Source organism: Perognathus longimembris, chromosome 14, assembly GCF_023159225.1.
Source record: "Perognathus longimembris pacificus isolate PPM17 chromosome 14, ASM2315922v1, whole genome shotgun sequence".
In the NCBI taxonomy this organism is placed as follows: domain Eukaryota; kingdom Metazoa; phylum Chordata; class Mammalia; order Rodentia; family Heteromyidae; genus Perognathus; species Perognathus longimembris.
Window position 1 is genome coordinate 42295354 of NC_063174.1, and position 22806 is coordinate 42318159.

General features: G+C 41.3%; 1 protein-coding gene across 14 annotated transcripts in view; it reads left to right on the forward strand.

The window, feature by feature from the left end:
- Window positions 1-22806, forward strand: part of Ttll5 (tubulin tyrosine ligase like 5) — a 237689-nt gene that overhangs the window by 18117 nt on the left and 196766 nt on the right. For all 14 annotated transcript variants that reach the window (XM_048362476.1, XM_048362477.1, XM_048362480.1 and 11 more), the window contains 4 exons: window positions 4766-4848; window positions 7736-7842; window positions 11493-11623; window positions 16127-16209. In XM_048362476.1, coding sequence (XP_048218433.1) covers window positions 4766-4848; window positions 7736-7842; window positions 11493-11623; window positions 16127-16209 — 404 coding nt within the window. The remainder of the gene's footprint in view (window positions 1-4765; window positions 4849-7735; window positions 7843-11492; window positions 11624-16126; window positions 16210-22806) is intronic.

Consider the following 22806-nt stretch of genomic DNA (forward strand, 5'->3'; position numbering starts at 1 on the left):
TGGCTTGGGCTGGCCCTACATCCACCCCGTCGGCGGCTGCGGGTCAGGACTTGGACTTGGGGCTGATGCGTCCGTGTCCTGGGCTGTCGGCGCCAGCGAGTTGACTGGGCAGGACCCTCCGGAGCAGAGGGCACAGCTGAAACATTTTCCTCAGAGTCCTCCTCTTGTAGAGTTAACTGGGATGGGGAGTATGGAGCGGGAAACATTTCCTCCTCCGTGCTTCCTCCCTATGTCAAAGCTCCCTCAATTTCCTCAAAGGTGGACCATTCTGACTTGCACAGGGTGATCCACTTTTCCTTTTTAAGGGCCACACCTTGGTTCTGAGCTATCTCCTTAACCTCCCTCCAGTGAGCTAGGATTAAGTCTAGGGGGCTAGATGGAGGTCCTCAAGATAGAACGTTATCCATAGCTCTGATCAGAAGTTCAGTCCAAAAGGCTACAAAAAACAAAACAATTAATACAAAAGGAGGAAAACACACAGGCCTAAGAAAAGTTACGAGTTGGAGATCTCCCAAGCTGGCCCACAACCTCCTACAAGGGTGCAGAAGGAATGGACCCGAGTTGGCCCACAACCTCCTGTAAGAAGGAGTGGACCCGAGTTGGCCCACAACCTCCTGCAAGGGTGCAGAAGGAGTGGACCCGAGTTACGAGTTGGAGATCTCCCAAGTTGGCCCACAACCTCCTGCCAGGGTACAGGAGGAGTGGACCCAAGTTGGCCCACAACCTCCTGCCAGATAAGCAGAAGGAGCAGACCCAAGTACAAGGTGGGCGGGTTGAGTCTCGTTTAGGAGGTCCTCCTGGTCAGTTCCGGCCAAAAACCAAACAGACAAATTACAGGACAAGACAAATGAACAGTGCTGCTTTCTTACCTTCGGAGTCTGGGATCTCGGGGTCTCTGGGGCTATCCCGGACGAAACCCCAAATGTTGTGCCAAGTTGCAAGACCACCCCCAAGAAGACCACCGAGATTTAGACACTCCGAAATGCAAAAGCAAGGCAAGGCTTTATTTAACGAGCTGCCAACTCGGGCCTCGTCCTACCCACCGACACAGCGGAGGTTAGGAGGAAGCCCCGAGCTGTGATTACACAGGGCTTATAAAGGCAAAGAACAAGGTTACAACAATCAGCTGTGCAAGCAAGATTAGGACACAGGTACAAATCTGATTGGCTCAGGGTTCGATTCTAAAATGGGGTTCACGTGATGGGGCCTGACTTCAAAGTCTGGCACCTCACCAGGTCACTGCTATGTTGAGGAATGAGGAAGAGGACCACAAGCAAAGAAGGAAAGCCTAGAAATGAAATCACCTAGTGAAATTCTATGGAGGACACTGTCTTCTTAGGATGCTGGAGGTCAAAGGAACTCTCTTATGTGATAGAGTGATACAAGGAACCTGCAAGATTTTTCAGAATGTTAGGCAGCACATACACTACCAGTTTGCAGTGCAAGGCACAGTCCAAGGATAAAGTGGAAGAAAGCGGTTGGACCTCCAGATACTACAGGCAAGAAATGATGAAAAAAAACACACCAAGCCTGGAGTTTTGGTCCCAGGGGGCATACCTGTGGATCACATGGCAATATTCTAAGGCCTTAAAACCTAGCTATAGTCTCAAATTATTAAGACCCATGGCTTCCTTTTTCCCTTTAGTTTTGTCCTATTTTGGACCAGACAACCTGTGGCTAGAGTTCTGTATATTGTATTTTGGGAACAAATAACTTGTTTGTATTTCGCAGGTACACAGAGAGCAGTTTTGCCCCAGGATAAGTCACGCCTGGAGTCTCACCTTTGCTTGACCTAAGAGATTTAGGAATTTGGAGCTGATAAACTTAGATGAGATTCTAGATTTGGGTTTAGTTGATAGTGGTGCTGGGATGGGTTGAAAATAAGGAGGATGTGAGCCTTTGTGGGCCAGAAGGTGGGCTAAGGTAATCCAGTGTATGAATCCCCTAGTCTCTGGGATATGTGTGTATATGTTACCTTACATGGCAAAAGGGAATTAAAGTTGCTAAATCAATTGACCTTAAAATAGATTGCCCAATATCATATAATTATAGGGCTCTTTAAAATGGAAGAAAGGGGTAGAAGAGGCTAGACCTGCCGTTATTGTCTTTGAAAACAATGGGAGAGAACCATAAGCCACAAACTGTAGAATTGGTGTAATCAGTAGAAGCTGGAAAAGAAGAGGAGCCAAATCTGAGCCAAGCATACAGAAGGGACCACAGCCTGTCAGGGCCTTGAGGTTGGCCTAACAAAACCTGTGTTAGACTCCTGACCTCCACAGCTGTAATATTATATACATTTGTGTTTAAGTTGCCGGACGGATGACTTATTAAGTAGCAAATGAAAAGCACTACACCTTCTCACTTTCTTATCAGCATCGATTCTTTTGTAATTGCATCATACTCTGTTTCTTTACATTTTTATATTAAACTTGTCTCAGACTTGGCTTAGAGAGAGGCTCTTTTTAACCTGTTGCCAGTCAGTTTATGAGCATTTCTTTTGGTATAGCCTATTTTGTGCTTTCCCTCCCCAACTTGGAATCAGAATGCATCTTCCAAAGCAGTGTTCTGTTCCTACATTGTATTCTGCTCTGAAGTAAACACACAGGATTCTGTACCTCTTTCCTTATGATGATATTGCAGAGACAACTTAATAATGATGGATCATTGGGAAAATCCTGGAACTGGGCTTTGTAAGCTTGCAACAGTAAGTGTGGAGTGTCAGGCTTGTCATGTTATTCTTTCTGCATTTACTGTGCCTGGAGTCACTGTCACAAAAAGAAATGGCTGGCTTTGGTGATCAAGGCAGGCTTTTGTTATGTCTTTGGGTCTGTATTATTCTCATTCAGAAATTATTCAGTACTGAGGATAGGAGTGTGGCTCAAGTGGTAGAGTGGCTGTCTAGCAAATGCAAAGCATTGAGTTCAAACCCTAGTGAGTACACACACACACACACACGCACACCCCCCTCCCCCAAATAAAACAACCCAGAAAAAATATAGTATGAATTGAGTCATTTAAAAAGTTACCCTAGGGGCTGGAGATATGGCCTAGTGGCAAGAGAGCTTGCCTCGTATACATGAGGCCCTGGGTTCGATTCCCCAGCACCACATATACAGAAAACGGCCAGAAGTGGCGCTGTGGCTCAAGTGGAAGAGTGCTAGCCTTGAGCAAAAGGAAGCCAGGGACAGTGCTCAGGCCCTGAGTCCAAGGCCCAGGACTGGCCCAGGGCTGGGAATATGGCTCAGTGGTAGAGAGCTTGCCTAGCATGCACGAAGCCCTGGGTTCGATTCCTTAGTACCTCATAAATAGAAAAGGCTGGAAACGGCGCTGTGGCTTAAGTGGCAGAGTGGTAGCCTGAGCAAAAGAAGCTCAGGGACAGTGCCCAAGCCCTGAGTTCAAGCCCCCTGACTGGCAAAACAAAGCAAAACAAAAAAAAAGTTACCCTATAAAATTTAGAGCTAGCTTTCTCAGTTTGTAGTGGTATATACATAGAAAAAGATGTATTTTAAAAGCCTGGAGTAAATGTTAGCCTTTGGGGATATATTAGAATTTCACGTATTTATGGTCTGTCACAAACATGGACCCTCAGGAGCCTGGGCAGAAATGTGCAGAGGGTAGCAATCCAGGTGCCATACTGAGGGTACTGTAGGCCTCATTTGGTCTCACTATTAGCGAGGAGATTCCAAGAATGCCTGGTTTTTCAAGACAAGTATGGACATTTAGATTTTTCTGTGACGAGATAGGGCATGTTCAGGGTGGTAAGGCTGTAGACAGTTCTTCCAATTTCAAAAGTTTAGCAGTGGATTCAGTATTATTTACAGCATAATGAAGAATTTGGCCTAAAATGTGCTACAGTTTGTGGCATTCCAGGACAAAGGGCTGTGCACAGCAAGGGACCTAACCTTTGGGTGCTGTGGACCTCATTGATGGGCTGGAGAAGCCTAAGGGCCTCTTCCCAAGGTAATATTTTGTTTGTGCTGTTACTAGGGATTGAACTCAGGGCCTTGGTACTGTCCCTTAGTATTTTTACTCAAGGCTGGCACTCCATTTCTTGAGCTATAGCTCCACTTCTGGATTTTTGGGGGGTGAATTGGAGACTAAAGCTCTCATGGACTGAATATGGACTGGTGAATTGAATAGACTCAAGGACAGTCTGAAAGCCTGGTCTGGCTTTGAACTGTGATCCTCAGATTTCAGCCTCCTCTGAGTAACTAGGGGTATAGGTGTGAGCCACTACTGCCTAGATAAGATAATGCTTTCAAGTGGAAAAAAACTATAAATTATGAAGGAAATAAATTGAATTGGGTTATTAAAAATTAAAAAGCAGATTTGTGATGTATGTGCTTTGAAAAAAATTCAGTGCATTGCATATCGCCACCTAGTGGAAGGGTTGTTAACTACTATAGTTTATAAACACTGCAAGTGTTTATAAAGTGTTTATAAACTATAAGCAACACTGCAAGTCAAGATGCACTAATTGTAAACAACTGTAAAGTGATATTATAATGCTGTTTTGTTGCCTACATTTCTCATGGAAGGCCTTAAGTAATCATTAGAAACTAATAAAAAAACAAATATATAGTTTTTAAAATGCTAAGTGAAAAAACTCAAGGTCTGTACCACATATCCTCAACTTATCATTGTTGAAGGGTAGCCTTATGTTATTAACTATAATTAAGCATCTGTAATTAACCATCTGATAGTTTATTTTTGTTCTTACAGTAAGTGCTCAGTTTACTGAATTTGATTTTGTGTTTTTCTTTAGAACGTTATCATTTGTCTTATAAGATTGTGCGAACAGACAGTCGCCTGGTACGCAGTATTCTGACAGCCCATGGATTTCATGAAGTAAGCTCATTTTCATTTTCTCCCTTGATCTGCTCAAAAGCTGAAAATTCTGGCTATCTAACTAACTTTATCAGTTAGCAGTGCTAGCTCTAGACAGTGCTTCATGACAGTGTAGAACTTTGGTTAAATTTCTGAGTTGTATACTTTCTCCTTGCTTATGACATATGGAAAAGCATTTCTGCAGGATTTTTTTTTTTTTTTTTACTGTGTTCTTAAACTTAGGCCAGAGGGAAAGTTTCTCATAAGGAATTGTCTGGTTGCCACTCGAGGTTCTTTGAGTGCAAGCAGTCAGAGAAAAACTGTGAAGTTAGGTCTTTGGAAGGAGAGAGGCCAGGAGACTCTTTGGGACTTAGAGTCAGGAGTCTTCAGGATTATCTCCTCAAGTCATTACCCTGGGAGTTACTGAACCCCCCTCATTGTTCTGTGACTTCCTTTGGAGATAGAATGATTGGGTTAGCATGGGTCAGAGATTCACATCTTGAGGGAGAGGATGGGTGATCAGCAGGTCTCTGAAATCAAAAGTTATTCCCAATCAGAAAATTGGGATGTCATTACAAAAGAAGATAGGCATGGGCTGGGAATATGGCCTAGTGGCAAGAGTGCTTGCCTTGTATACATGAAGCCCTGGGTTCAATTCCTCAGCACCATGTATGCAGAAAACGGCCAGAAGTGGCGCTGTGGCTCAAGTGGCAGAGTGCTAGCTTTGAGCAAAAGGAAGCCAGGGAGAGTGCTCAGGCCCTGAGTTCAAGGCTCACAACTGGCAAAAAAAAAAAAGCCAGAGACAGTGTTCAGGGCCCTGAGTTCAAGCCTCAGGACTGGCAAAAAACAAACAAAAACAATGAAAAAAAGGGCTGGGAATATGGCCTAGTGGCAAGAGTGCTTGCCTTGTATACATGAAACCCTGAGTTCGATTCCCCAGCACCACATATATAGAAAATGGCCAGAAGTGGCGCTGTGGCTCAAGTGGCAGAGTGCTAGCCTTGAGCAAAAAAAGAAGCCAGGGACAGTGCTCAGGCCCTGAGTCCAAGGCCCAGGACTGGCAAAAAAAACAACAACCAAAAAACAAAGGTAGGTGAAACTTTGAGACTGTTGAAGAAAATCCAGTTGCTGAGTCACTATAGTAGGTTGAAATTTGTAGGAGACGTATGTGTGTGTGTGTACTCTCTTTTTCTTTTTTTTTGATCTTTCAGCACTTTCCATGATTCTAACATGATCTAGGCACAGTATATAATTCTTAATGGACAAGTATATTCTTAAAAATGAACAAATGAAATAAGTTGGTTAAACTAAAAATCATGTATTTATCTGATGAACATTTTATATTCAGTATCTGCAAAGAAGCTAGGTGTAAGAAAGCAATTTTTCACTTTGGTTCTGATCTTATACTTGAATATCCAAAAGAATTAAAAGGTATCAGGGTTGAAGGTGTGGCTCAGGTGGTAGAGCATCGCCAGTGAGCCGAAGTATCAGATACTGAGTTCAAATTCTAGTCTTAGACAAAAAAAAAAAAAAATACCAACATCTATAGAAGTGTCAACTTAGCTGGTGGTTCATGCTGTAATTCTGGCTACTCAGAAGGCTGAGATCTGAGGATTGTGGTTTGAAGCCAGAAGCCAGTCTGGGCCGAAAAGTCCCCGTGAGACTCTCATGTTCAATTAATCACTCAAAAACCAGAAGTGGTGCTGTGGCTCAAAGTGGTAGAGCACTAGCCTCCAGCACAAAGAGGCTCAAAAACAGTGCCCAGGCCCTGAGGTTAAGCTCCACAACTGACAAAAGAAAAAGAAGGGTTAACTTTACCTTTTTGAGTTTAGGATTTGCCCAACTTCTCTGTTTTTTAAACTTGTATACTTAAAATTTTTTTTATTGTGATTACAAAGGTGACTATAGAGGGGTTGCAGTTACATAAATCAGGCAATGAGTAGATTTCTTTTTTGACAGTGTCACCCCTTCCCTCACTCTTCGCTGGTTTTTCCTTCCCATCTTCACCCACAAGTTGTATAGATTATTTTCAGCATAGTGTCTAGTGAGTACCACTGTTGGCATTTGTTTACCCTTTGTCTCTCCATTTCTGTGTTTCCTCTTACCCTCCAAAGACAGAAAACATACAAACAAGACAAAAAAAAAACAGCAAAGAAAAACTTGTTTTCCATTTCCTGGTATTTATTTCAAGAAATAGTATTATTATTTTGCCACTCCTGGACTTAGGGCCTGTGGATACTACAAAGCAGATACACATGGCAAATTAAGGGTCTACCACTTGAGCCACAGTGCTACCTATGGCCTTTTCTGTTTATGTGGTGCTGAGGAATCGAACCCAGGGCTTCATGCATGCTAGGCAAGCACTCTACTGCTAAGCCACATGCTCAGCCCAATAAATATTATTTTATATGATCAGATGCACATAGGCATTGAGACTTTGTTTTCTTCCCCTAAGAGTATCTTCCTTTGGTCTCATGTGTGTATGAATATCTACAGCTCTGTATAATTTATCATGTCCCTGTGTATTTTCAATCTGACTTCCACATATGAGAGTAAACATGCACTGTTGGTCTCTCTGAGTTTGGTTTACCTTATTTAACATAACTTGTTCTAGGTCCATCCATTTACCTGTAAGTGACATAATATTCCTTGTAATGGCTATGTAAAATTTAATTGTGTATAGATACCACATTTTTTTGGACCAACTCATCTTTTGTAGGAACTTGTGTATTTGTCTTCCATGCTGTGAAACTACTTCTGTCCCATTAGGTTCCCATACTAGTTGGGCTACTGTAGTGAGTCTTTTGAGTGAAAAATTGCTGTGACTTTATCTGCTTTTGCTTTTCCTAGAAATGGCTGTCTCTGATGGCTTTTTTTTTCTTCTGTATTTTTTTCTTTCTGCCCTCAGGTTCACCCCAGCAGCACAGACTATAACCTGATGTGGACAGGATCCCACCTGAAGCCCTTCTTACTTCGCACCCTCTCTGAAGCACAAAAGGTTAATCACTTTCCCAGGTAATACTTTTATTGCTACTTAGCTGATATTTGTGTATAAGTAAAAAATAATAGTTTAATATTGCCAGTGGATAAAAACCTGGTACTGGCACAAAGATAGAACTGAAGACCATGGACCAGAATAGAAGACCCAGAAATAAACCCACAGACCTACAGTCATTTAATATTTGATATGGGAGCCAAAAACATATGATGGAAAAAAAGACAGCCTCTTCATGGGAGCCAAAAACATAGGATGGAATAAAAGACAGCCTCTTCAACAAATGGTGTCGAGAAAACTGGATAGCTACATGCAGAAAATGGGGACTGGTTCTATATCTGTCACTATGTACTAGTATCAATTTAAAATCTATCAAAGATCTCAGTGTAAGACCTGAAATCTTCAAACTATTACAGGATATAGGAGAGACATTAGAATTTCTTGGCACAGACAGGAACTTTCTGAATACAGTTCCAGGAACACTTTTCCATGGCAGTGAGGATGCTGATTTTTTTTTTTTTTCTTTCTTGCTGGTCCTGGAGCTTGAACTCTGGGCCTGGGCGCTGTGCCTCAACTGCTTCTGCTCAAGGTTAGTGCTCTACCAGTTGAGCCACAGGGCCACTTCCAACTTTTTCTGAGTAGTTTATTAGAGATAAGAGTCTCACGAACTTTTCTGCCCAGGCTGGCTCTGATCCATAATTCTTAGATCTCAGTCTCCTGAGTAACTAGCATTAGAGGTGTGAGCTACTGGTACCCGCATTGATGCTGATGGGTTTCCTGAAATTGAGCTTATTGATGACACCTTGTAGGAATAGGTTCTCCTTCCTCACTTTCCCTTTCAATTACTGCTTTTTTTTTTTTTTTATCTTCATGAAAGAATGGCCCGCCTTAGTAGTTTAACATGACTCTTTGTCCCTGGGTATAAAAATTTCCAAGGTTCCAAGCAAAGGTGTTAAAAACACTGTTGTCTAATTCTAGTAATAGTATAACAAATTCTCCTGTGTGATGGTATTGCATTTCTTTGCTTTTAACAAAATTGAAATGATGCAGTTCTGTCATTAAATGTGTATGAGTGTCTTACATGCCCAGAGATAGTATTGGGGATTGAATTTAAGGCCTTGTACTTCCTAGACAGGCATTCTGAAGACACAGTTAAGAGACAGGAATAACAAGCTAAAATCTGAAGAATACATTTATAAAACGTATCTATGATGATGAATTTCTGTCCAAAGTATTCAATCAACTCTCAAAACTCAATAAGTAAACAATCCTGTTTTTCACAATGAGCAAAGGATTTGAGTGGATACTACAGAGCAGATACACATGGCAAATTAAGGGTCTGAAAAGGTGCTTAATGTCATTAGGTTCTAGTGGTATACAAATCAAAGCCATAAAACATAAAAACCAAGTGCTGGCCAGGCTGAGTTGCAAGTGGAACCCTAATACTGTTGCTGGTGAGAACACAAAATGGTACAGCCATTATATTATATAATATTTATGTCTCTTTCTTGATCTATGACTCCTAATCTTTGGAGTCTTCAAAGTGGCAACTGTCCTTTGGTTGCTAATGAATTGATTAGTGACTGGCAGCCTCTTGGTAGCTTCAGGATGGGGGCTTTGATAGGAAAGACCAAAGTATAATGGAAGGGTTTAGCGTTCCAGCCTGCTCCTCAACCTCCATGAAGAGGAAAGGGACTGAAAGTCATATTGATCACTAGTGATTCAATTGTGCCCACCAAATTAAGCTTCTGTTACAGACCCTAAGGACATGTGGGAATTCCTGGAGGACAGTGTGTCAGGAGAGAGTCTAGAAACTACACCTTTTCTCCCATAACTTACCCTATGTATCTCTTCATCTTATCCTTTGTAATACCTTTTATAGAAACCAGTAAGCAGTAACTGTTACCCTGAGTTCTGTCACTCACTTTGGCAAATTAATTGAACCCAAAGAGAAGATCTTGGAATCCTGGTAAATCAGGTGAAGGAACTGTTAATCAGGTGAAAGCACTGTCTTGCATCTAGCATCAGAAGTGAGGGGAAAGTCAGAAGGACTGAGCCTACTTCTGTGGGATGTGATGCCATCTCTAGTATCAGATACCATCAGATAGTATCAGATAGTATCAGAACTGACCTGAATTACACTCTGCAGGTGTCTCCTGCAGGATTGCTTGCTATGTGGGAAAAAGTCCTGTACAGATGATGTCAAAAGTGTTGAGTGATTGTGTTGAATTGAGAGTGGAGAATAGGAAAAATGCTTTGGTATTTCCTTTGTGTCTTGGAATATAGGAGGAGAAACTGAGCTGTTTTTCCATTTTTCTCAGAATAACCATTTGGCAGTTCCTAATAAAGTTAAACATACACTTATTTGGTGATTGTAAAATGTGTCCATAAATTCTTTGACACTGCCTTCAAAAATTGAACTAAATTTTTCTGTTCTTGAGTGTCTAGTGGACTGATTGACTTGCCTCTAGCAGATGGAATGTGGCAGAAGTGGCAGAGTGTCACTTCTGAGACTAGGGCATAGGAGAACATGACAGCATCTGTCTTGCATCACTAAGTCTAGAAGAAGGCAGTGGCCATATGGTGAAGGAGTAGTAAGGCACTCAGCCTTATGGAGAGTTCGTATGGGGAGGAATTGAGGCCTCCTGCTAGCAGCCAGTCCCATACCAATGAGCAAACCCCTGAGACAGAACCAGCCATGTCATTCTACATTCTTGATCTACAGTGCATTGTTATCTTAAGACGTTGTATTTAGGGGTTATTTATTCAACAATAGATAACTAATACAGCTTGCTAAACAACCTAGAAGATTTACACCTTGAAAAACAAGCATTTGCACAAAAGCTGGGAAAAAAAACCCAACAACTATGTTTTCAGAAACCTGTGTGCAAATGCTTAGAGCAAGTTTATTCATCATTTCCCCAAATTGGAAACAACTAAATGTACTTCAGTTGGTGAATGATGACTCGTAGTAGCCACAGCCAGGTATAAAGGACAAAATACTAATAAGTGCAGCAATGAGGATAAATCTCATGAGTATCCTGCTCAGTGAAAGAAGCAAGTCTTAAAAATACATGTGCCATATAATTCCTTTGATTTGACTTTCTGGGAAAGAAAAAAAAGATGAATGTTTGCCCATGGTCTGGTGGTGATTGACAAGTTGACTGCCAGAGTACTTGAAGCAACTTTTTTTCCCTCTAGTTCTGGGGCTTGAACTCTGCCTGAACACTGTCCCTGACCTTCTTCTGCTCAAGGATTCTACCACTTGAGCTATTTCCATCTTTTTCTGTTCATGTGATACTTAGGAATTGAACTCAGGACTTCATGCCTGCTAGGCAAACACTCTACCACTAAGCCACATTCCCAGTCCTTGAAGCAACTTTTGATGTTAGACCTGTGCTGGTAATTGCTTGTCCAAACAGAATTACACACTCAAAAGGAGAACTTTTACTATTAATAAATGGTATCTTAATGAATAAATCTAACCAAAAATACCTGCTAGATGAAATGGTTCATAAGCCTTGAGGAGTAACAGAATGATACATTTAGATTTATTGCTGTCTTTAGGAACTGCTTCAGAACAGTAAACTGTGAACTCTTACTAGTTTGATAGCACGGAAGACCTCTGTATCACAGCTTACTGACATGGATATACATTTTTGGTTTGTAGGTCTTATGAACTAACCCGGAAGGACCGACTGTACAAAAACGTCATTCGGATGCAGCACACTCATGGATTCAAGGCTTTCCACATCCTCCCTCAGACCTTCCTCTTGCCAGCTGAGTATGCGGAATTCTGTAGTAAGTGCTTGACCAAGAGTGCCCCAGCCCCATCACTTGAACTTGTACAGATCTAACTCAGAAGCTTCCTCACTTTATCAACCAACTGAGAGAGACAGTTCCCTAGTAAAACAGTTGCAGGCACAAATTTATAACTACTTTTTTTCTGATTGTCTAATAAGGTGACAGTAAGCATATATACATATAGGGCTACATCTGGGTCATCCAGGTATGCCTGGTATTTGTGCTGAATTATCACTTCGTCTATAAGAGTCAGTGCCTGGGTAAGCACCCTGTATTTCTGCATGCAAACTACATATGCTTTTCTTACTATCCCTTTTCCTTTGCTATTTAAGAATGTTCTTGCTGCCTTGATTTCTAGACTTGTGTGATTTACACTCTTTGGGGAACAAGTATCATATATCGTTTGATGTTAGGGTTTGGTTTGGTGGTACCAATTAGTCACACCCTCTTTCCTTTAAGTTCAGACTAATAAAAAATACACATGGGAGCCAAATAGGGATCTAAATGTCAGCTGGTATTACTGGTAAAGCTACATAGGAACATATGGCCTGGATCCAGGTCTAAAATGGGTGTCTTATTTCTTTTGCCTCTTCATAAACTTTCCTGAGAGTTGAGCTATTTTGGGCCCTCCTCCTGGGGACAGTAGGCACTCTATAGACTTGGATAAGAAAAGACAGACAAGGGGTTAAGAGTCTATATAGTAGTTGCGTAATAACTGACACTGATTGAACACTTTCTGTTAGGCAATGCTTTAAGTGGATCATCTACTCGAGTGAGTTTTATAGGTAAGGCTCAGATACAGTTTGGTTAAGAAACTTCCCCCAAATCCTGCATTTTGCACTTGTTCAATTAAGATTCAGGCTGTCAGTGTGGTTTCAGAGGCCATGCTGTCTAGGACTGTGCTTTATTGGTAGAGACTGGGCAGCTTGCTTTCTTTTGACCACTTTCCAGCATCACCAGTGAGGACGGAGTTTTAGGAGAAACAAACAGAGAAAACAACGTTTCATTCACATCTTTGGAGTGAAGAGGACAATAGTGCATCAAGAACTCAGATACTATTGTGTCTCTAGCTGGGATCATTTGTTCATCATTGGTCTATACCATGCCCTGAAGCGGGTCACCTAGAGCCTTAATTAATTAAGGGGCTGGCCCAAGTGGTAATACCTGCCTAGCAAGCAAGAGACCTTAAGGTCAAAGCTCAGTATCACCAAAAATACCCCAAACAACAGTAATAGCAACAACAACAAAACCCCCAAAGCCTAGTCAGGTACTGGGCTCGTGCCTATAATCCTGACTACTCGCTACTTGGGAGGTTGAGATCTGGAGGATTGTGGTCCCAAGCCAGCCTGGGCAGAAAAGTTCATGAGTGTTCATCTCCAAATGGACCAGCAAATAGCCGTGTTAGTGGTATGGCTCAAGTGGTATAACACCAGCCAAACAAGCAAGCCAAGTAAGCATGAGGCTCAGTTCAAACTCCAGTAACTGGCCAAAAAAAAACAGAAGTAAAAATATCCACTTCCTATTTATAGTACACTCAAAGCTGAAATATTGTAGTTAAGGATTTTATGTGTGTGGGGGCTAGTACTGAACCTTAAACTCAGTGCCTCACACTCTTCCTTAGCTTTTTCTATTCAAGGTTGGTGCTTTACTACTTGAATCACACCTCTAGTTGCAACTTTTTGCTAATTAATTGGCAATAAGAATCTCTGGGATTTGTCTGCCTGGGCTGGCTTTGAACCAGGATCCTGATCTCAGACTCCTGAGTAGTTAGGATTACAGGTGTGAGCCACCAGCTCCTGGCAAGGAGATCGTTTTGTGTGTGCCAGCCCTGGGTCTTCAACTCAGGGCCTGAGCACTGTTCCTGAGCCTCTTTGTCCTCAAGGCTAGTGCTCTACCACTTGAGCCACAGCACCACTTCTGGCTTCTTCTGAATAGTTTATTGGAGATAAAAGTCTCACAGGCTTTGCTGCCTGGGCTGGCTTCGAACTGTGATCCTCAGATCTCAGTCTCGAGTAGCTAGGATTACAGTTGTGAGCCACTGGCCCCTGGCCTGGCAAGGATTTTGTTGTTGTTCATTATGTGGCTTTGGCCAGGTCACTCAGATCTCTCTGAACCTTAGCCCACTTACTTACTTACTTACCTTGTAAGTAGTATTTTCAGAGTGTTTAAATAGATTCATTTGTGGAGAACACTTGGAATGGTGCCTGATAGGTGCTTGGCATTCAGCAAGTTTATTGGAGATAAGGGTCTTACAGACTTTCCTGCCTGGCTGGCTTTGACCCGTGCTCCTCTTATTTCAGCCTTCTGAGTAGCTAGGCTTAGGGGCATAAGTCACCTGTGCTCAGCTTCAAGTTATATTTAACTGCCTTGTTACCTAATAAAAGTGGCAAAATACAAACCACCAAAGCCAACATATGGCATAAAAATGATTCAGCTATTATATCAGCAACATAAAATGATATGGACATCTTGTATTGTAGAATTCCAAAAGAGAGAAATTTGGATTCTCTATTAAATTGAGCTTAGCAAATCTCTGTAATTTTGCCTCCCTGTAATCTTCCTGCCCTACAGTAGTGGGTGGGGGAGGCTCAAGTCTGATTTGGGTTTCAGGACTCTTACAAACTGTGCTTTTTTTTTTTTTAAACAAAAATGCTTTCAGAAGGTCAGTAGAACACATAGCGTGTTTCGCAGCCATAAACTAGGGGTTACCACATGTAGGCCTGGCAAATACAGGCATCTGCTGTTTTGTAAGGTAAGTCCCTAGTATTGCCATCCAAAGACCACAGCAGGGACTTGTGAACTTATAGAAGAGAAGAGACAGGGAAGGTGTGATAGTGAAGAGGAATCTTGGTTTCATCATACCAGGATGTTGGTCAGGCTGTGCCACTTGTTCAGGGCTCTGCTCTCTGATAAATCTTCAGCAAGAATCTTGTTGTAAAGTCTGGATTTGTTTGTATTTTGGCAATAATGGAGTTTGAACTTAGGGCCTTGCACTTGCGAGACAGGTATTCTATCACTTATGCTGTATCTCCAGCTTTTTTTGTTGTTGTTGTTCTTGTTGTTTTTATTATGTTTTGAATATGACCTTACTTGGACTGTGATCCTCCTATACATGCCTCTCATGCAGCTGAGATAACAAGAGTGCAACACCTCCCCCAAGCTTTTATCTTAATATTTAAAAATTAAAATTTTTTTTAACATTTAAGATTCTCTTAGTAACTATAAGTTTAAAGTAAAAATCCTAGATCTTCCTGATCTCCACCTCTGTAGTGGATTATAAATTATAGGAATGAGCAACTCAGCTTAATGATCTGGCCTTTAACAGTGTTTGCTGACCCCCTACCCCAGATGTAAGAGTGTATTTGATTCATCCTTTACTGTTATAATGCAACATCATATAATCATATATATAGTATTTCACAGATGTGAATGGAGCTAGAGGATACAGTTGAGCTTTCGATTCTGCATGGTCCTTCCCTTCTTCCTTCCTTCCCTCCTCCTCCTCTTCTCTCCTTCCCTTTCTTCTACTCTTCCTCCTGCCCTCCCTTCCTCCTTCCCTCTTCCTTGTCTCTTTCCGTCCCTTTCTTCCTTCTTTCCTCCTCACCTATTGGGGGATTGAATGTCTCTCCAGTGCTAGTGCTCTACTCATTGGGTTATATTCCCAAAACTTCTATTTTTGTGTTTTGTTTCTGTAGCCCAAGTTAGCCTTAAACTCTGCCTTCTTGAGTAGCTGAGATTAGCAACGTGTACTGCTATACCTTGCTTACAGTTTTTCCTCATTCTCTTAAATTATATCAAATGAAAAGGCAGAGGAAGATGGGGTAGGATGGACAAAGAGCTCTTTTTTAATCTCCTAGTGAAATGGTTTGTGGCAATGATAAAGTCAAGTTGCAGTTGGGGCACCTCAGAAAGGCTATTTGATTCCTTTCTGGGGGAGAAAGTTAAAAGACTGCAGGAGGTGCTGGCAAGGGAGAGGTCCTGCATCAGGGTTATTGGTCCTATAGGCATGACTAGGGTGAGGAGGAAGTATGTGTGCTTATCTGGGGAAGAGAAGTGGCAGGGATTGGCATGTAGGTAGAAATGCCTGCCTTTTAATGACTCCAACCAGAGAAACATGAGCATTATGAATCATTGGTAGGCTTCTGATATTGTGTTCTAGATAAAATGGTGTTAATATCTGAATGAAGAACAACCTAGGCACATTGAAAATAGGAATCTTTGTGAGATCTGCTAAAAAACACTGGCATTTACTTGATTTATTTCTTATTATATGAGTAATTTTGTTGTCATTTCTTTTCCTCCTCCTCTTCCCCCCTGGTCCCCCAACCTCTTTCCTTTCAAGACTAGTCCAAAAGTACAGGTAGTTTTACTTGCTGCCCTCCTGCTAGAAGTTTTGAAGGTTCTGGGTACTGGAGAAGATAATCGTTGTTGAAATTTAACATAGTAAACTCACTTTCCTTCTTTGTCTTTTTTTTTTAAATTTCCCAATATTTTGAGCAGATTCATATTCAAAGGACCGGGGACCTTGGATAGTTAAACCAGTGGCCTCTTCTAGGGGGCGTGGCGTCTACTTGATCAACAATGTAAGTATGCAGAAAATAGCAGACTGGGTACGTTTGTGGGTCCTTCCCCCTAAGAATAGTATTCCCTTCTGAAATCAGATTCAGAATTGAGGATGGTTATACAGCGTCTGTTGTTTACCCTACTGCTAGTGACCTTCTCCTGTGCTAGAACCTTTTCTCCAAGGCAGAAAGTCACTTAGTCAAATCTGGGGGAAGGCAGCTTTTGTGTCCACAGAAAAGAGGTGTCTTCTGCTTGCACATGTTGCCACTTAGCACTGGCATTAATCGGTAGCATGTACCTTTAGTTGAGCACAACTTTGGGCTCCTGCTTTCAGTTAGTAAGCAAATTCATTTTCTTCTAGGGTGTCATTATTGTTCCTGTTATTGCTCCTTCATTCTCCTTTCCCTTCCTTTTTCCTTCCATCCTACCTCTTCCTTCTCCTTTTCAGAAAACACCAGTGTCTTAGTTCTTGCAAATTTTTCATTCAACGTTGTTTTAGAATTTGATACATATGCAGAGTACATAAATTAAAACACCTCATTCTCTAGACTTTCCCTAATAGTTTAATTGACATAGATGATTTCTCTTTCTTCTTTTCTCCACTTACATAGTATTTGGTAATTCCCAGATTGACATTTATTATGTTCCCATGTGCTCTTCCACATTCTATATTTGCTGAGTTTTGTTTTCAGTATTTTAAAGGGTTATAATATTTATAATTTTCTTTAGTAACTGTGACTCTGTTTTCTTTGTTATAAGTTGGATAAAAACATTTAAAGTAAAAACTTCAGACCTTATAGCATTGAGATTCTGAAATTTGTATTTTGGTCTAGTCTTTTTTTTTTTTTTTTTTGCATTTCTTTCTCCTAGATATTTAATGGACCCTTTCCATCTAATAATTCATTTTTTGTGGTTTTTTTTTTTCCTTCAGCTTGAGGAAAATTATCCTATTACTGTCTTTGTCCTCAGTTAAAAAAAAAATTTTTTTTTTTTTCTTGGTCATGGGGCTTGAACTCTGGGCCTGGGTGCTCTCCCTGAGCTCTTCAGCTCAAGGCTAGCATTCTACCACTGTAACCACAGCGTCACTTCCAGTTTTCTGGTGGTTAATTGGAGATAAGAGTCTCATGGACTTTCCTGCCTAGGCTAGCTTTGAACCATGATCCTCAGATCTCAGCCTCCTGAGTAGCTAGGATTACAGGCATGAATCACCAGCATCCAGTTCTGTCCCCAACTTGGGGCTCCTTCTCTCTCTCCCACCCCCAAGTCCTGGGGCAGGGCCTGGGCACTGTCCCTGAGTTTCTTTTGCTCAAGGCTAGCACTCTACCACTTGAACCACAGCACCACTTCTAGCTTTTTTCTGTTTGTGTGGTCCTGAGGAATCTAACCAGGGGCTTCATGCATGCTAGGCAAGCTGCTTTCCCAGCCTGGAACTTCTTTTTCAGGTGCTCTGGGACTTTTCTTTGTGTTTACTTTTTTTTTTTTTCTTTCAGTTTTCATTCTTCAGCCTTTTCATACCTTTACCTTCTGAATCACTAGTATCAGCACTGTCCATTTTGTTAGTCATTCTTGCAATGGATTTTTATACTACCACATTTTAGTTGCCAGAAACTTTTTAAATTTTCTCCTATTTTTATTTTTACTTGCGAATAACAGCCTATTATTGCAGTTTGCCTGCCTGTTTTCCTGAGGACAACATGTCTTTAAAGTACTCTTCTGTTCTTGAATTTTCTGAGCGTTGTCTTTCTTTCTGCTACTGGATTGTGTCAGTTCTGCTAATTCTTTTTTTTGCCAGTCCTGGGCCTTGGACTCAGGGCCTGAGCACCATCTCTGGCTTCTTCCCGCTCAAGTCTAGCACTCTGCCACCCGAGCCACAGCGCCCCTTCTGGCCATTTTCCATATATGTGGTGCTGGGGAATCGAACCGAGAGCTTCATGTGTAGGAGGCAAGCACTCTTGCCACTAGGCCATATTCCCAGCCCAGTTCTGCTAATTCTTAGATGTTAGGCCATATTTATTAATCAGACAAGATTGAAACTGGTGGTTAGCTTGGATTTCCCTATGATCACGTAGGACTTTTCCCTGGCAGCCCCTTCCCGGATGAGAGGCTGATGGGTTGTTTTCATTAAGAGCACAGCATGCTCACTTATGGATAGAGTTGAGAATGTGGATGAAGAGTATGCCTCTTCTACCTTGCTAAGACAGGATAGGCCTCATGACTGTAGGGGAGATTGATGAATTCCTTCCTGTGCACACTTTTCCTCTCTTTTCCTTTTAGTGTTTGTTGGAGATAGAGTAACCTTAGGTTCTTCTCTCTTCCATGAGATCCCTGCTCCCACACAAGAGATGCTTCCGCAGAGCATCATTAGGTTTGATCCTGAATGTGTAGCTGCCACTTGGGGTGCTAGAGAAGGCCCACTACTTGAACTGATGATCTGATGTGTATTTTTTGGCCTATCCCACTCCTTACCCAGCTTGTATGGCCAAGCTTGTACCTCTGCTGGGGCCTTGGGAGCCCTCCCCTCCCATATTTGAGCTAAGGCTTCCTCAGTTCTGTTTTTTCAACCTGATCCCATCTGCTAGCTGTCTATCAGGACCTCCTTAAACTTTTGTCTATTTGGCTCTTTTTGCTTCTTTCTGGCCTTGTTATCAATTCATTATTTTGAAAATATCCTTTTTGTTCTTTGAGTAGAACTCTGGATAGGAAAGGAAAGTGGGGATACATATGTTGTGTGTGTGGTCAGTACACCATCTTAAATTTTCCAATTATCTTTCTCACTGAGCTGTTTCCTCTGTGTGCAGAAACAAGCGTTCTGAGGGGCTGTTCACCTTGGAAGATCCTCAAACTTAGTCTCAACTCAAGACTGGATGGTACACAATGATGGCCAGACCTTTCATTCTGGATAAATAGGGGCTCTGACTTCAGTGAGCAACCACTATGACTCCAGGCCCCACCTATAAGTTCTGTCACCTGGCCTGGGTCACTGTAGGGTCATTTTGCACCAGATCTCACGTGACCTAAGACCTAGTCATATGCCTTGGCTCTGTCTTCTGTCTATTTGACCTTGGTGTGAGACTGCTGCCCGACAGCCTTTCCTTCAGCTCTGTGCCAGGAGCTCAGTGTTGTTTGAATATCATGGACGGTGCTAATTTGGATTTGGGTTTTAGCTGCCAGATAGAATTGCTATTGAAAAATCAACTCTGGGATAAGTTTGCTTTTTATTTTCTTAGACATGAGTCAAAAAGAAAAGGATCTATTCCTAGCACATCTGGGACTTTTTTCTTTTGGAATGCTCTTTTGCCCTTGTGATTCGTTCTTCTAAAGCTAACATCATAAAGAATAGAAAACTTAAGCTTTCATTGTGCGGCTGGGAACCCTGTGCCCTAACTCCTCGCTGATGCTGGAGCTTATAAAGAGAATGACATGTCTTTAGGGAATGCACTTTTGGCAGGCTTTGTCTGAGTCTCTTTCTCCCTCCCACCTCTCACTGGGTGGAATCTCTTGAGACCCCCTGCACAGATCAAAGTACTTGGCAGGACTTACTGCCTTTCCTCTCCCTCCTCTCCTCTCCTTCCTCGGTGAAGCCTTGGAATGAATCTGATTCTTTTAGGTATTTAGTGGAGGTGCCAGACAGAAGCCTGGGAAGATGCCAACAGCCAGAGGAGACCTGGCACTATGTGAACCTATGGGGGACACAGTCCATTTCACCCCCAAACTGGAATTTTATCACCGTTTACCCAGACCTGCAAACCGTGTTGTTAATGCTCCTCTCTTCCCTTACACAGAAGGACTAACCATTCCCTCTTTTCCATACCTGGATCTTTTCCCATGGAATATGTGACCCATTAGCCAACTGGATGAAGTAACTCTTTCCAGGGCTGCTGCCTGTTCTTCTTTTAGATTTGAGGGGGAGGGAAGACTGCTCAGGCACAAGGTCTGTATGTAGAACTAGTGTGGCTGAGTGAGGGGGAATGCAGTTAGGTATGAGGGTTGAATGACATCTTTCTCGGTCCTTTCATTGTCATGAGAAGGCCTCTTAGTAAAAATTTCCTGTAGCAGTCATAATCCATGGAAAAATATTCACAGCTAGCAACTTTTATAAGGAGGCTAGGAAAAAGGATATAAAAAGTGTTGCTCTTATGTACTAAGTGAACAGAGCAGCTTGGACTCCATCAAGGGAAGCATCTTGCTTGGTTGGTTGACACGAGTTCTTCACCTCTACAAATAAAGCACAAAGGAGCAAAGAAATTCAGTTGCCCCAAGTCCTGACTAAATACCATCCTTCTTCAATTCAGTATATTTAACGGGGAAAGACCTGGTGTTTACTGATTAAGGTGTGAATTTGCTTAGGAAAGTCCAATTCAGTTAACCCTCTCACATGTGATGCATTGTAAATTAATACACTTCCTAAGGTTGTAAACTATCAGAAGAATGTTTGGTTATTCTGTCTACTGCTATACTTAGGAATATAATTCTGTACTCTCTTACTTCTTGTTTGAATGTTTTTATATTCTCCCCTTTTCTTATCATTCAACAAATACGAAGTACCAGCTGTCTGCCATGTGCTATCACTACTTAAAACCTTTAAAGAAATTCTATTTTTTTTGTGTTTTCCTAATTCTTATGTATCTTCATTATAATTCAGTGCTCTACTCTAAGTAGAATGGCATGTGGCATGTCATAGTGAATTTAGTAACTAGAACCACATAGATACCACTGCATTTTTCTACTGTACTGTAACTTAGCAGATTCAATTTAGGATGTTTACATCTTCCATAACAACTCAGGTTCCCATTTTAGCCTTTTTTTTTTTTTTTTTTGGTGGTTGAACTTGGGGCTTGGGCACTGTCTCTGAACTGTTTTGCTCAAGGCTAGCACTCTACCATTTTGAGCCACAGTGCCACTTCCAACTTTCTTGTAGTTAATTGGAGATAAGTGTCTCAGACTTTCCTGCCCTGGCTGGCTTTGAGCCATGATCCTCAGATCTCAGCCTCCTGAGTAGCTAGGATTATAGGAGTGAACCACCAGTGCCTGGCCAGACTTTAGCCTTCTTTGGAAGGAAATTTCAATCAAAATTGAAATAACCTAAAATAAGTTAATTAGGGATTGATGAAAAGGCTCAAATATATAAACTAGCTTTTACTAGTAGTGGCTCTTCAATGTATAACACTATACAAAGAAATCATACCCAACTGTTTTTATTCTTACAGTTTAATTCCTAATGCAGATAGAAATGAGAAGTAAAGACAATAGAACAAATATTAGTTACCCAAATAGTACAAGGATTTATGTTATGCACAATTCAATGAATGATTGTGTGTGTGATAAGGAAGGGAGTGTGGAAATGGACATGAGCTGTAGATATTACAGAGTGGAAACCTCTCCCCGTATATTCAGGACAGTTAAATGGTCATATTGTCTGTTGTAGCCAATAGTTGTTGCTCAATTGGAATACAACTGTGATTAATTAATTTCAGTCTTGGATTACAGCCAGTAGCTTTACTGCTTTGAAAATGATTATATCACTTCTTCTGATCAAGAAATGTAAGGACATCAGGAAATGGTATGGATGGCTGATTCCATTAGAGATGAATCAGTACTGATGTCATTGTGTTCATATACTACATGGAGATGCCTTGTAAAAACTGTGGTCTGACTTTGAGATAACAACAGTGGGAAATGAGGGGAATCTCATTATCCTAATTGCAGATTTGATCATGGTGGTTGTGAATATGCTATGGGTCATAAAATTATATAGTATTTGGGATAGGAAATTCTTTGTCAGAAAGACAAACTAGAACTATGGAGACAAATACTTTGGGTCAGAATATTGAGAACTATGGATGGTGCTAAAAAGTGAAGCCTCTGAACCAGACACTGGTGGCTCATGCCTGTAATTCTAGCTTCTCAGGAAGCTGAGATCTGAGGATTTCAGCTTGAAGCCAGCTTGGGCAGGAAAGTCCATGAGACTCTAATATCCAATTAATTGCAGAAAAAAAAAAAAAAAAAAAACAGAAGTAGCACTGTGGCCCATGTGGTAGAGTGCTAGCGTTGAGCCAAAAAGGAGCCCAGGGACAGTGTCTAGTCCTAGGACTGGCAAAAAAAACAAAACAAAAAACAGCCTCTGAGAGATTTCCTGTGTTCCATTGCTATTTTATTGATTATTAGTTGTATGATTTTGAGTAGGACTCTATAACCTATCTGAGTCTTTTCTCATCTGTAAAATCTGATAGTGATTTACCTGCCTCTTGGGCTCTGTGAGGATTACTTTTGACAGTCTTAGAATGGCTTTGGCAGATAGTAAATGCTCAGTAAATTTATTATATTTAAATTAGTTCTGCAAATGTTAAGTTACTTTTGAACTGCTGCCATAGTTACCATTATAGTTTTTATAGTTGCCATTTCCCTTTTGAAGCTCCTTTGCTCTGAGAACACTGACTTGCAGCAGATTTTACTGTGCTAGTATAAGCACACATGGCATTGTGGCCTAGAAGTTTCTTTTCTCTTTTGCTTTTTTTTTTTTAGTACCAGGGCTTGAACTCAAAAGTCTTAAACCATGCCTCCACTTCTATTTCAGAAATTTTAATCTCACTATTTCCTTAATCTAGAATCTACAATAA